Source organism: Sceloporus undulatus, chromosome 4, assembly GCF_019175285.1.
Source record: "Sceloporus undulatus isolate JIND9_A2432 ecotype Alabama chromosome 4, SceUnd_v1.1, whole genome shotgun sequence".
In the NCBI taxonomy this organism is placed as follows: domain Eukaryota; kingdom Metazoa; phylum Chordata; class Lepidosauria; order Squamata; family Phrynosomatidae; genus Sceloporus; species Sceloporus undulatus.
The window spans coordinates 122,399,013-122,413,854 of record NC_056525.1 but is presented as its reverse complement, the minus strand read 5'-3'; the positions used below and the strand labels follow the sequence as shown (position 1 = coordinate 122,413,854).

Genomic DNA, 14,842 nt, shown 5'->3' with positions numbered 1-14,842 from the left:
CGGCGGGAGGAGAAGCATGAAGAGGTGAGCGTTCCGGAGCCGCCATGGAAGCGTCGTCGTCCTCGTCTCCGGAGTGCCGCCTGGAAGCGCACCGCATCGTGAGCATCTCCCTGGGCAAGATGTACAGCGCCCGGGGCCAGCGGGGCGGCGTCAAGCTCCACAAGAACCTCCTGGTCTCGCTGGTCCTCCGCAGCGCCCGCCAGGCTTTCTTAGCCGAGGCCGAGCAGGGTCCTCCTCCTCCGCGGTGGCCTTGCTGCGGCTGTCCCTCTCCCTCCGGGGGGGAGTCCCCTCCTCGGTCGCCCTTCTGCCCCAGGAAGCGGAGCGCCGGTGGGACCGAGGAGGAGGAGGAAGCCCCTTCTTCGCTGGGGGTTTCTCCGCTGAAGAGGCCCCGCAAGGAGAAGGAGATGATGGAGAAAGAGGAGGAGATGGAGACGGGCAACGTGGCCAACCTCATCACCATCTTCGGCTCCGGCTTCTCGGGACTCTTGGGGAAGAAGCCGAGGAGGAGGAGGAGGAGGCCGATGGAAGATGAAGATGGAGGAGGAGAAGGAGGAGGAGAGGCGGCTTGCGGCGAGGAGTCAGTGCTGAGGAACCTGAACCCTTGGAGCAGCACCGCCATCGTGGCCTTCTGAACCCTGCAGGGAACGTTTAGAAGGAGGAATGCAAAGGAGGGAGACAGACAGGGCTTGTTGGGGTTGCCTGGTTCTGGGTTCGAGTCCTGGAGGCGGAGAGAGAGAGACTGGAAAAGAGGAGGAGGAGGGACTTTGAACTTTCCCGCCTCTGCTCCTCTTGCTGCTGCTGCCCTCCTTTCCCAGCCTGCATGAAAGCCTTGCTCTCCATCCCTCCGCCTCGTCTGAACCAAGCTCCCCCTTGTTCGTTTCAGTTCTCCCTCCAAGGCACACAGGAGAAGAAGAGGAGGAGGAGGAGGAGGAGGAGACAACTCTGTTTTGGAGCCAAGAAGAGACGTTTTGGAAGTGGCCAGTTGTGCTGGGAGTGGAGGGTGCTGCCCAAAGCCCTCTGCACTTGGCTAAACTCAGACCAGACCCATTGGGTGCTGTGTGTCGGAGGTGTGTTGTTGTTGTTGCCTTGTGTTGGCAGAGTTGTTCCCTGGAGGCTGGGGTTGACTCCTGGCCGCCTTTGTTCTATAAAGGCTGTTGGGAAGGAAGGAAAGAAAGAAAGAAGGTCTTCATGGACTTTGTTTTTTTTGTACTGTGTTCTCTTCCATTAGTTGTGGGTCTGTGTTTTTGTATGGAAACGTAACTTTTCCTGCGTGTGCGACACGTATTAAAGTATTTTGACATTGCTAAACTGCTGTCGTTGTGTTTTGCAGCGTTTGGGATCGCAAGGTGGAAAAAGGGGGGTCTCTGCTAATCTTGTTGTTGTTGTTGTTGATATGAGCCTCCAAGTCATTTTTGGCTCATGGCAACCCTAAAGCAAACCAGTCATGTTTCTTAGCAAGAGTTGTTCAGAGGAGGCAACATCACCATCTTCTTGAGGCCAAGAGTGTGTGACTTGACAAGGACAGTGGCTTTTTATGCTTGAGCAGGGACTCAAACCCTGGTCCCTTGAGTCAATGCAGTTCTCAAACCACTATACTTTAACTGTAGTAGCCCCACCCTATGAAATCCAGGGATTTGTAGTTTTTGCAAGGTCTTAACCTTCTCTGTCAAAGAGTGGTGGTGCCTTACAAAACTAAAAATCCCAGGGTTCTGTAGGATGGAGCCATGGCAGAAGTTATGGCAATCCTAAGGCAAAGCTATCATAGGGTTTCCTTGGCAGGGTTTGTTCAGAGGGAGTTTGCTGTTGCCATCCTCTGAGGCTGAGAGCGTGTCACTTGCCCAAGGTCCCCCAGTGGGATTTTTATGTCCAAGCAAGGAGTTGAACCCTAGACTCCTGAGTTGTGGTCCAATGCTCAAACCAATACACCACGCTGGTTCGCTAAACCCTATGAATTACAGTTCAGTGGACCACACGGAAAAAAGTGGTTGCAAAGTGCCTCCTTCAAAAAATATAGTGTCAGAAATTAGGGCTCTACTGAGTAGTATTTCATTGCTGGCTGATGTTTCTATTATGGTGAGAGAGAATGTGCAGTGTTGGTGTTTATATGGTTACAGCCTGTTTTTCTCTAGGGAGAGCATATATTCCCTGCTTTAATCCTCACAACAACCCTGGGAGGTAGGTTAGGCTGATAGAAAGTGACTTGCCCAAGGTCACCAGGTGAATTTCTTAGCTGGCTGGGGATTTGAACCTTAATTCTTCCAAGCCCCAGTCGAACAGTGGCTCTGCCTTGGTGGGATGCTGACTTGATTTCATTTGCCCACTAAAGTATTACGTAATGGGGATCATTCAAAATGGGGATCAGATGGGGTTGGACTGCACTTCCCAGCAGCTCTAGCATGCAGAGGTGAGGAATGTTGGCAGATGCAGCCCACTCACCATCTGGAGGGCTGTACAATTCTTAACCCCCATTTTAAATACCATTCTTCCCCCTTCTTTCTAGACGTAGGTCCAAAACACACTGCAGGAATAATCCAGTTCAGGACCATTTTCACTGCCCTGGCTCAGTGCTAGGAAATCCTGGGAACTGTAGTTTATTGTTGCACCAGAGCTCTCTGACAGAGAAGGTTCAATGTCTCATCAAATTACAGTTCCCAGGATTCCTTAGCATTGAGCCAGGGCAGTTAAAGCGGTCTCAAACTAGATTATTTCTGCAGTGTGCTTTGACACTTAGTCATCAATACCAGATCCTAATTTCTCTCTAATTTGGCCACCCTCCACCTCCATTTATTGCTTAAAATACCATATGCATGATCCCTGGTCTGTTTGGGACTGTGGGGTGGCCAGAAATCAGGCCCATTGTGCTTATTCTCCAACTAAAGGTCTTTGAGGTAGGTTTCCAAAAGTGGTCACCTGAAGTTCAGACAGAAGGTACTTGGTGGACTGGGCAGAGGTTAGGCTTCTAGTCCTTATACCATGCCTGGCTAATTTGCTAGGAGTTGGAAGTCTCATATCCTTGCCAGATTAAATGCTAGATTCTGATCTGGAGCTTTCTGGCCACTTTATAGGAAATATAAAATATATCACATTCCCTTGAGTCATTTATTTTGCAATAAATGTCTCCTCAAGGGATTGATCTTTCAAGAAACAGATGGAAGGGATAGTAAAACTGGATAACGCACTTTATCTGTGCAAGTGATATAAAGTCCAGTTTCCTGTGTGCAAAATAAAATGGTGTAGTCCCCACTGGCATACCATCGCATCTGTCTGTGAAAATTAAGCCAAGAACAACTTTGCCTGCCACCTTTCATCAGCCCTAGTTACCATGGCCGAGTCAAAAATCTGGAACATAATAGTCCAAGGCGTCTGGAGGGTACCAGGTTGGGAAAGGCTAGCCTAGACTAAGAGGATAAGTTAGGGAAGTTTCTCTTTATTTTAGGTCCAAGGATTTAAAATTTGCTCCCTTTAGTGGTTTGTGTTCCAGCCTGAATTGCTCTTTTAGGTACTTTTAACATGCTGCTTGTCATCCATAAATGTGCGTAATCTTCCCTAATTCTTGAAAACCTAGGGAAATGTAACTATGTATTTTAATCCTATTTCTCTCAGTACTGGAATCCAAGGTGGTTCTTGTTGTGTGCCTTCAAGTTGTTTCTGACTTACGGCGACCCTAAGGTGAACCTATTGGCAAGTTTCTTCAGATGGGGTTTGCCTTTACCATCCTCTGAGGCTGAGACTTGAGGGTGCTATTTGTCTTGTTTGAGAAATATCTGGAGAGGGGAAGGAAGGAGCAAGGGCCTTAAGCTTCAGATAGGTATGAGAAGTGGAAGGTTAAGGCAGATTCTACAGAAAGATTGGGTAGTAGTAGAGGACAGGGGAATGAAATTGACAGGGCCTTTGAATTAAAGTGTAGGTTAACAGTATGGGGGTGCTGCTGTTTGGGAATGGGCTTCTTAGTGGAATCTTTTGCCTCTTTTCAGTTCTGTGGTGTTTTTCACAGTTACATCCTGAAGATATTAAGTACTGGAGAACTGGAAGCCCAAAAAGTCAGTATTGCTCTTGCTGTGTGACAGCTGTTTATCTTATGTGCACACAGTAAGGGATGAAACATTAGTGGCTGGAGATGTTGGAACAAATGTTAAACCTTCCTGGGTAGCAGTGTTCAAAAAGGACACATAAAAGCTGTTTGAAGAAAGAGCTGAGCTCTGCATCTGGAATTTGCCTCTAGTAATGGAATGAGCTATTTGGAACAGTTCTTCAGCCATAGTAGTGAACAGTACTCCGTGGCAATCTATTTGTGGCTTTATGTTTTTCAAAACATCTTTTTAAAAGTCATAATGCAAAGCAAACAAACTTCTCACCCTTCTTAAATAACGCATATTAACACCCAGTGTGATGAAGTGGTTTGAGTGTTGGACTATGGCTCTGGAGGCCAGGGTTCGAATCCTTGCTTGGTCATGGAAACCCACTGAGTAACCTTGGTCAAGTCACACTCTCTCAGTCTCAGAAGGAGCCAAAGACCGAACAAATCTTGTGAAGAAAACCCATAATAGGCTCACCTTAAGGTTGCCATATGTCGGAAATGACTAGAAGGTGTACAATAACACCCAAATGCGTAAAATGTGGGGGGAGGAGATGGTGAAAAGAAAGACAAAAGGAAAGGTTATTGAGATACCCCAAAGTTGGAGGGAGGGGGGCCATTCAAAGAAAAGTCAGAAGTCAAAGAACTCGGGTTGTTTGGTTCATATCAATGCCTTTCAGAGCTTACAAGAGCCATAGGTTTTGACATCAGTTCCATATGGGTGGAACATACCTTAATAAATGAAGATTTGAAAAAGGTAAAGTCTGGGTGCTGTTCTGCTTTTCACCAGAATGAGGCTATGAAAGGACACCTCCATTATTTGTTATGCCAGTTTCTGGAGAGAATTGCAACATAATGAGTAAGGGCTCAGCAACGTATTACATGCAGATATGCAAGAACAGCTTACGACTTCCAGCTAATACTGAAGCATCAGGAGGGAGCCATCTGAAATATGCACATGTACCCACTGTGTGCACCACAGTGTTCATACAATGTAATATTGGAAGTGTGCCTCCTAAAGGGAATAGTGGCCTAGTTATACATGTAAATAATGGTTACTTATTTTAAGTGAGTGAGGATGAGTCCCCTCTCTGGTCTTGATTCTGTTTACAAAAACCCCTTGATTAAATATGCAAATGTTTATAGTCAGGCTGTGCATCTCTTCCCAAACAGCTTCCTTTTCAGTATGGAGTACCAGGCATTTATTCACCATGCATTCTCTGATGTGGGATCACGTTTAAAGTTGTAGCCATAGGACCTGGAAAATAGATGGCAAGCAGCAGGGGAAATCTCAAGCAGTAGACAGTTAGTGAAAGGGATGTGGCATGAAAAGTTAATGAATATGAAAGAATACATGTAATTCTGTACGATACAATGAGGTTTTTTTTTAGTGCAAACCTATTGCTAAATGCTTTGTGCAAAACCTCACCTGTTGATGACTATTTCTTAAAAGGAAGCAAATTATTTTCTGAGAGCTAGCTGTGCTGCTACTTGCATGGTTGGCCAAACAGTTGGGGGGGGGGGGCAGGTAAGTTAAGTGGTTGTTTTCAGCCATAGGATGAACATCACAAAACCAGTATGTATTCTTGCAACAAACTTGTACACTGCTACTGTGGTTGTCACTTGATGCACTGAGGAATGTTTCTCTGGCTCTTTTAGTACCACCTTCCTCAACCTGGATGTATTGGACTAAAATCCTCACCTATCTAGTTAGTAGACCTATGGCTGTAATACAGTGGAGTCACTAGGGTTGGTGTCACCCTCATGGCTGCACCCTTTAGCAGCCAGAAGACAAGGGACAGCCATTGTAGGAATTGGGGAGCTTGCATAATTCTGATGCTACACAACCCCACTTGCTGTCACTGCACAACGTCTCCACAGGCAAAAGTATGCACTGGACCTCAGAATCTGCAGCCCCCACCATTCTTGGCTTGCTGAGATGCTGCTATACACTGGGTGCCATCCATGGGGGGGGGGGATACATGGGCAAAGAGGGTTGGTGTGGTGGATCTTCCTCCTCTTGGGCAAGAGCAGACATAGTGGGAACTGACTGAGGGCAGCACAGAGGTGCTTCACCACTTACAGTCTCCTTGGGACATGGGTGCTTGTCTGTCTGTGTCTGCACTTTTGTGCTTCTGCCATCTTCTCCAATAATGTCACTCACCCTGATGGGTATCACCCAGTTTGGTGCCTACCCCCACCCGCTGCTAGTGATGCCATTGCTGTGGTAGCTAGAAATGATAGGAATTCTAGCACAACCCTTCTAGAGGGTGCCAGATGGGAAAAGCTGTATTAACAAGATGTGTGGTTTGTTCGTCTGTTTTAGCGAGGGGTGTAAAAGAAATACCTTAAAGAGACCTTTTGGCTTTACTTGTCCACTTGAAGCTCTGTTGGCTTGTGGGTGGTAGCCTTGAAAGTGGGATCACTGAATGAAAACTTGCTCAGCTGTTTGGGGGGGTGGGGAATGGGAAGCCTTCTATGTTGGTTCATTCTTCCATAGTGGCACAGGATAGGAAATCTCAGCAGTCAAAAGTTTTATTAATTAGTCTTGTCCTTCTTCATCAGCTTCAAATATCAATAGGCAGAATGTTTCATCCATATGAACCTGCCCCATGGAGTCTTAAATGTTTTGCATTCCAGACACATACACAAAGAGGTTAAAGCTTGGCAGCCACAAGTGAAAGACAACTGCTAACACATCTCATGCAGCTTTCTTGTGCTAATGTCTGAAGAATGAAGGAAACCAAGGCTAAAAATAACCATGGGAAAGGTGGGGTTTTTCTCCCATGGAAATGACTAAGGAAGGATGTCAGTGGGAACTGGAGGCACCACCCGGTTACTAGCAGTAAAGGCCACTTGACCTGAATAGGGTTTAGTGGTTATTGCTATTGCTCCTTCGATCAGTGCTCAAGTTCTCCATTTGGAAGCAGGAGGGGTGAGAGTGCATCTATTTAAATATGCTGTAACCAAATGCTAATACATGCACAGCTTGCAGAGTGTTTTTGGAGAAGGCTTCTTGCACTTTTGGGCCTGCAGTGTATTAGGAGAAAATGGGGCTTTTGCTCTACCAGTGTGTTCAATAGGCAGCCTGTCAGAACCGTCAGTCAGCTCTTGGTCAATCAACCAGTCAGGTTTGATGCAAAGCAAACAGCACTTTATCGATGATTTCCAAGACAGCACTTGTGACTCATTCAGCTTCTAAGCTGAGACTGCCCATCTCCAGCAATTACAATACATAAAATCCCCAGCAACTCCACCTCCAACAGACCTTTCCCTCCTTTTCCATCTACAAATCCCCCTCGCTCCCCCCTTTTTTATACTTAACTAACCGTTTCTAACACCACATTCTACTATGCTGACACTCCAGGCCTCTTGCAACAAATAACACAGTGTCAGTATCTGCCCTCCCCTTAAGCCTATCCAGTCTATAGCTAAACTAAATATTTTCAGCCCACGACTTATTTATCCTAACCCATTATCCCCAAGCTTTTTAATATCTATTCTGATAGAATCCAAGGATTCTAACACAGCCCAACTGTTGTATGCATGGACCGAGTTACTTTAGCACCTAATGCTTCAGTAGGATATTATTTAATAGAAAAAAAATGTGCACAGCCTGGCATCTAATGAAAACAATGAGTATCTGGTGGCATCTCATGGCAGCCTCTGGAGGTGGCAATTCACTTTTTAAATACACAAGCATCTCAGTTAATGAAGTATTTGTGTTCCTGGGCATGGCTTCCTTAATAAAAAGTTTGGTACCCAAGGCAGAACTAACATGGAAAGAACGGATAGGTTCCTACACCACAAAAAAAGAAGAGCAGCTCTACATGTTTCAGCAAACTGTTAATCCAAAACTCACAATACACACAAGTGAAATGAAGCAACCAGATGGGGGTGAGCCTTGCGTAAGCAAACAAAAACATTTTGAGTCTTCTAGAGATGACTTGAAGGTTTCTTTCAAATTGCTTTCAGGGATGACTTTCTTTCACCAGGCTCAACTGTAATAGTGTCCCATTTTTGTGACTAAACTGTTGATCTACACTTAAGAAAATGTTAGAGGAAATGTGTAGCAGCCTTATGCATTGTCCCCTTTCTCTCTGTTTTGCTCTTCATACATTAATTAGATTTTGTAAAGGATTTTGGAGTAACTGTTGTTTGCTTTCCCTGTTGGAGGCAAACACACAGCTAAAGTAGGACCTCATTCTTTCCTTGTGCAAGCTTTATTGCATTGCTTGCTGGAGACACTTAGCTGCAACCCAGCATAAAATAAATCTGTGTTTCTCCAAGTCTCCTTCACCACCCTCCCAATGCCAACTGGTGTGTTTGCGTGTTCATTTATAGATGTATCGCTATATACATATACACACCCACACTCCTCACTTCCAGCTAGACAGAGGAAAGGAAGGAAAAGGTGGAGCTGGGGAACATAAAAAGAGTTCTTAAAAGGCATTTTTCCCCTGAGGATCTATTAAACTGAAGTATGTCTTATTAAACTAAAGTACTGTATAGCTGAATGTTATTAGGAGTTGTTACTCTGTTTAATGTTTAAGATGTGAAGTTTGTCTTTGTTTTTCAAAAGCAATAAGAGGACATTTGCACACTTCTGGTTCCACTGCCCCTCTGTTGTTTGAATTTTTGAAAACTGGTCAAAAAGAGGCCAGCCATTTGCCTTCTGCACTAGACTCATGGGACAGCATCTTAGGAGAGTGTAGTGGGGAGCTGCAGTGTTGGGAATACCTTTTTAATTTTATTTTTAAACTTTTAATGCCCATTCCCTCAGTTTGGAGACCTGTTTTTGGAGTGCTTTATAATCTATTTTGGTTCTAAATTATATCATGCCATTCACAAAGGTGACCACTTCATTACTTTATCCTAACCTGGAGCTGAGGTCTGGGGCTACATGAACCCCCAAAGTTGGTTTTCTGTCTCTCAGTCCTTCCAGAATCTCCCTGTAGTTTGATCAAAATACATAGGAATGAATTACTTCTTGGAAATCCCCAGAAGAGGCAATTAACCTGTTAAATAAGTGCTGTATTATAAATTACATTTCAAAAGAACAATAGAATTGGGCTTCTGAACACTTCTGATTTGTTCAGTTTATTTTTGGCAGGTCATGCCTACCCTGAGGTCAGAAAATTGTGCCACTGACTGTCCATGCCCCTTAGGTTGTGACTCAAAATTCCCCCTATTTTGTTTTTGGGTTTTTTGGAAAAGCCAGGTCTTGAAGGTCTGGGACCAAAAACTGCCTGTGTCATAGTTTTGTTGATCTAATTCTATGGCTTCACGTTGTTACTGACTCTCAGCAATCCTAAGGTGACCTTATAATAGGGTTTTCTTGGCAAGTTTCTTCAGAAAAGGTTGGCCATTGCCTTCCCCTTTGGCTGAGAGAATGTGACTTGCTCAAGGTCCCCAATGCGTTTTATGGCCGAGCTAGGAATTGAATGCTGGACTTTGGAGTGAACATCCAACACTCAAACCACTGCGCCATGCTGGTTCTCATAGTTAGCACCCTTTAAATTCATGATGTGTAATCCCCCCCCCCAATTTTCTGAGGGGGATTTGGTTGGTCCTTATGTCTGGTCGATTTCTGCAACTTGGAAAAGACCTTTTTATTTAGGCAGGCCTTTGGCTCTTAGCTTATGGAGCAGAAGTGTTTCAAATGAGTGTGCAGTGGTTTTGACTCTTGCTGTTGTTGCTGTGCATCTTCAAATTGGCTCTGACTTCAGGCGTTTTATTGGAAACATTTGTTCAGATGTGAAGTTTGTCTTTGGCCTGTTACAGACTGCCAAAATAAAGCTGCTTCGCGTCTCTTTGGAGGTATGCTATTTAAATGATGCATGGGTCCTAAGAGTCCGGAGGTCGCGCCAAAGCCACGCTCCATTCCTAAGCACTGGAGTGCAGCTTTGGTGCAGCTTCCGGATTCTTAGGGTGCACGCATTATTTAAACAGCATACCTCTAAAAAGACCCGAAGCAGCTTTATTTTGGCAGTCTGTAACAGGCCATAGTCTTCTTCTGAGGCTGAGACAGTTTAACTTGCCAAAGGTCACCCAATGGGTTTCCATGGCTGAGTGTAGATTTGTATCTTGATCTGGAGTCTTAGGATTTTATCACATGGGGAAAAGCAGGGGTTTAAACTGTCTTTATCCAGTGAAAGTCGCGCAGTAGCACTGAAGATGATTTATCTCAGCAATAACCAAGTAATAACCAGGACATCCCATGAGTGATTTGTTGCTGGTTATTACCTGGTTATTGCCAGGATAAGTCCTTTTTAATCACGACATGTATGAAAATCTTCCTGCGATCGGGCAACTTCCACAGGATAATGAGAGTTTAAACCCCTTTTGTACACCCATGCAAACTAAGAAAATTTCTTACATGCCTGCCAGTCTTGAACCCTGCCCTCCTTCCAAAACCCTCTTCTGGAATCCCTAATGGAATCTGCCTTTTTTAAATGCCCAAAATAATTCAAATAATGGGAAATTGTTTAAAGTATACAAATCCACTTGTAAACTGCCACTGAGAACCAGCGTGATGTAATGATTTGAATGTTGTACAGGTTTTGAATCCCTACTCAGCCATGGAAACCCACTGGGTGCTCTTGGGCAAGTCACAGCCTCAGAAGCAGGCATAAGTCAAAGCTCCTTTGAACAAATCTTGCCAAGAAAACCCCGTGGCCATAAGTCACAATAAGATGGAAACCACTTGGAGGAACACAGACAGTCATTGAATAATCAGATGTTGAAAGGAATGGTGAGAAATGTTTGTAATGTGGGAGCCCAGAGTTAGAGGAGTCTCTGCATGTTAGAGAATAGAGGCTTTTGTCTTGTATTTTTATGCCCATGTGGAAGAATATGACCTGAGATGACCAGCTTCGTCAGCCCTGTAGTCCTGGGAAAATATGAGGGCATCTATTCCTGGTTGCTCACTCCCTCCCTTTCTTGTCTCAGCAGTCTGGAATCTTGCAAGCTTCTAGGAGAAAGGAGGAAACATCCGGGGGTTGCATTCCTCATTCCTCATTCCTCACAGGGCCCCTCCTTAGCCTGCGGAGTAGCAGCTGGTTGCCCACTTTAGGGAAACGAGTAGCAACTGGGCCAAGGGAGGGGGGGGGAATAAATCTGGAACTGTGGCAAAATGATCAATCCATGCTGTTTTCACAGCAACGGGAAAGGGGATCAAAACTATCTGCATGTTGTAGAATAGTATTTGGATGAAAAATGTGAGTGTAATTGTTTTGCGACTGCTAAATCAAAGGAATTAAGTTCATTTGAGATGCTGGAGAAGAGTGCTGAATATACCATGGACAGCAAAAAGAACAAATAAATGGAACCTAGAACAGATCAATCCTGAACTCTCCCTGGAGGCAAAGATGACTAAACTGAGGCTGTCATACTTTGGCCACTCATTGGGGGGAAAAAAACCACAATAATACTAGGAAAGGTGGAGGGAAGGAGAAAGACAGGAAGACTACATGCTAGATGGATGGACTCATTTAAGGAGGTCAAGGGAAAGGTTAGTGAAAACTTCTTTCTGGAGAGATTCGGTACCAGCTTACCGAATCTGGATCTACCCAGGGCAAATGGGCCAGTGAGAATGGGGCCTAAGAATAGGGAGGGCAGCTATGAAAGAACTGGAAAAGATCCTAAAGAGCAAAGATATACAACTGAGCACAGAAGTTAGAATCGTACAAACCATTGTATTCCCTATTACCATGTATGGATTTGAGAGCTGGATGGTGAAGAAATCTGATCAACTCATCAGAGATGTTGTGCTGGAAAAGAGTGCTAAGGATTCTGTGGACAGTCAAAAAGACAAAGAAATGGCTGCTTGAACTAATCTAGTCTGAACTCTCCCTGAAAGTCAAGATGATAAAGTTGAAGTTGTCATATTTTGGCCATGTCATGAAAAGGCACAACTCATTGGAAAAGGCAATAATGCTAGGAAAAGTGGTGTGACTTGGAGAGAAAAAGTGCATGCTAGATGGATGGACTTTGTTAAGGAGGTAATGGGTATGAATTTACAATAACTAAAGAGAATAGTGGAGGACAGGGAGTCTTAGAGATGTCCCACCCTCAGGGTCTCCATGAGTCAAGCTCAACTTGAAGGTGGTGAACAACAATGACAAAAATCCAAAGGAATAATAGTTTCCACAAGCTCTGCCTTACTCTGGACCAAGCGGGCTGCTACTCAGGGTTTCAGCTGGCCTGGAATAAGAGCCTTTTAATTTTGGGAAGGCTTGCACTTGGGAAGAGAATTGAAGGGTTTTTTATACCTGAAATGTTCTCTTCCTAGGGCAATGGTGGAAAGCTTTGAGACCCTGGTTGCTGCTTAGATTGCCGCTCCCACCATTCCTGCTCATTGACTGTTCTAGCTAGAGCTGATGGGAACTGCAGTCCAAGATATGAGGGCCAGCTGTACTTTGTCTTCTGCCACACTACTCAAGCCTGAAAGGTCTCAGATTGATTAGGCTGCTGCTGGTTAGAAACACGAGCAGTTCTTTGCTATATAAAGGATCCTCAAGTAATCCTATTCATCTTCACCAATAACCATTGTTATTGTTGTTGTTATTATTTGTCATTTTCTTATTATTTTTAGCTGATATTACATTACATAGGTCCTATACCCTTGTTGATCCTTTTGAAGTGTGCTTGTGTTTTAAAAAAATATTTAAAACACATGTACTTTCCCTCAATTTGCTTGCAGCCTGACAGGCCAAGTATGGTATTAGTGGAAGCAAAATGAGACTTTCATCAAAGGGTTGTCAAGTCATTGTAGCGGCTAACAGGTGGGCTCCAGGTCAGGACTCAAGCCATCCTGGCCCAGTGGTTTTGCTGCACTGTTTGAGGATCATAAAAGGAACATGTTCCTTTACAAGGGTAGGGGCAGGGGTAGGAGAGATCTCCAGAAAATGCTGGGGAACTGTTTTGGCCTTCCAGGTGTTTTGTGTTATGGCTTCTGCTCAGTCTCTTACAGGTATCCATGCTGAATGAGACTGATGAGAGTGATAAGCAGGAACATATGGAACACCTTGGCTAATTTCCAGGATCCTACAAGTTCTACCAGTAGTACTACCTTTCTGTGGTGGTGGTATTACATACTATCTCTGGATAGGGAGAAGACATCTAGATTTCATAGGTCCTCAAAGCTCACAGGTTTGCAAAGTGATTACAGATATATATATATATTTTAAATGTTCCTTTAATTTCCCAAAAGATATACTTTACATACTTTCTAAGCCTAAGGAAACTGACTATTAAACACTACTACAGTTTATTGACTCCATTTCCAAAGTGGCAGACATTCAACTCCCTGAAACTGTTAATTATCGGGAATGATGTGTAAAAACACATTTTTTGCATGTATGATTCGGGGGATTAGTATTGTCCTCCCAAATGGGATATGCAGTTATAAAAGGGCTGAGACATAGTAATTGTAACAATAATAGTATTAAAATAGCAGCACCATGTTGGGATGTTTTTTACTCAATGGCAGATGATAGGTGTTCAGTGTATACTATTCTTAGTTCCATCTGTTTCAGTCATCTGAAATGATCTCAAGGGATAACACTGGGGAGGAAATCCTCTGAGATTGCGGACAATCTACTGTCAGACAGATTGGAAATAAGTGACCCAGTTATCTGATTCCTATAAGGATGCTTCATATCCTAATTATGTAAACTCCTCAGAATTGCTAATAGAGGTAATCTTAATAATTCTTACAACAGCCCAGCGAAGTAGGCTTTGTCTATACTAGAGAGGGGAGCTGAAACAGAGTAGTTTTCAAAGACGTAGTCGTGTTAGACGGGGGGGGGGGGGGTCTCTACATTTGATAGTCCTGATCTGTACTTAGGACAAGAGGCTATTCAAGCCACTGTATTCCCCATCACCATGTACAGATGTGAAAGCTGGACTGTGAAAAAAGCGGATTGGAAGAAAACCAAATAGTTTGAAATGTATTGTTGGAGAAGAGTGCTAAGGATCCTGTGGGTGTCCAAAGAGAAAAAAAATGGATCCTAAAACAGATCAAACCTGAACTCTCCCTAAAAATCAAGGTGATGAAACTGAGGCTATCATCTTTTGGCCACATCATGAAGCATGACTTACTAGAAAAGACAATAACGCTTGCATAAAAAGAGGAAGGCCACATACCAGATGGCTAGATTAAATTGGGGAGGTCATGGGCCTGAATCTGCAGGACCTTAGTCTTGGAGATCTCTCATCCATAGAGTCGCCATGAGTTGCCAACAATAAGAACAAGAACAAAGCCATGTTAGTCTCTTGCAGCATAAAAAGGAAGAAGGAGCAAGGGGAGAAAGAATGTAGCAGCACCTTTAAGACTAACTGGTTTTTATTTTTGCATGAGCTTTTGTGGATCTAAACCCACTTCTTCAGAAAGTTCATCCAAAATAAAAACTAGTTATTCATAAAGATGCTGAAAACGAAAGTAGTTTGCCTGAAGGCCATCTACTACATCCTTGGATAAGATGAGGTTTGAACAAGGAAATACATACTTTCCTCCAAGAGACCCTCAAGGTTGTGTTCTTTCAGACATTTTGATGTGTGCAGTAGCCAGTTACATTTTGCAATGGTGCTGTGTGTGGTTGATGAATATGCATAGATGTGAATAGTTAGGAATGCACTCAGGAGAAGTGAAGACAATTCAAAGTAGATCCAAAGGTGTGAAAATCTGCACCAGTTTGCACAACACACTTACATGTAGGCTGGGCTTCAGACAAAGGCATGTTGGATTGCATGTGGGCTTTCAAC

The 14,842-nt window shown here is 44.0% G+C and overlaps 1 protein-coding gene across 1 annotated transcript; it reads left to right on the top strand.

The window, feature by feature from the left end:
• Window positions 1-1,305, top strand: IER5 (immediate early response 5). Its single transcript, XM_042461599.1, has one exon. The coding sequence runs from the start codon at window positions 45-47 to the stop codon at window positions 630-632; it is 588 nt and encodes a 195-aa protein (XP_042317533.1). The 5' UTR covers window positions 1-44; the 3' UTR covers window positions 633-1,305.
• Window positions 1,306-14,842: the final 13,537 nt, after the last annotated feature.

What these genes read in the sequence shown, in the direction of transcription:
- IER5 (XM_042461599.1), top strand. Translation starts at nt 45, where the DNA reads ATGGAAGCGTCGTCGTCCTCGTCTCCGGAGTGCCGCCTGGAAGCGCAC.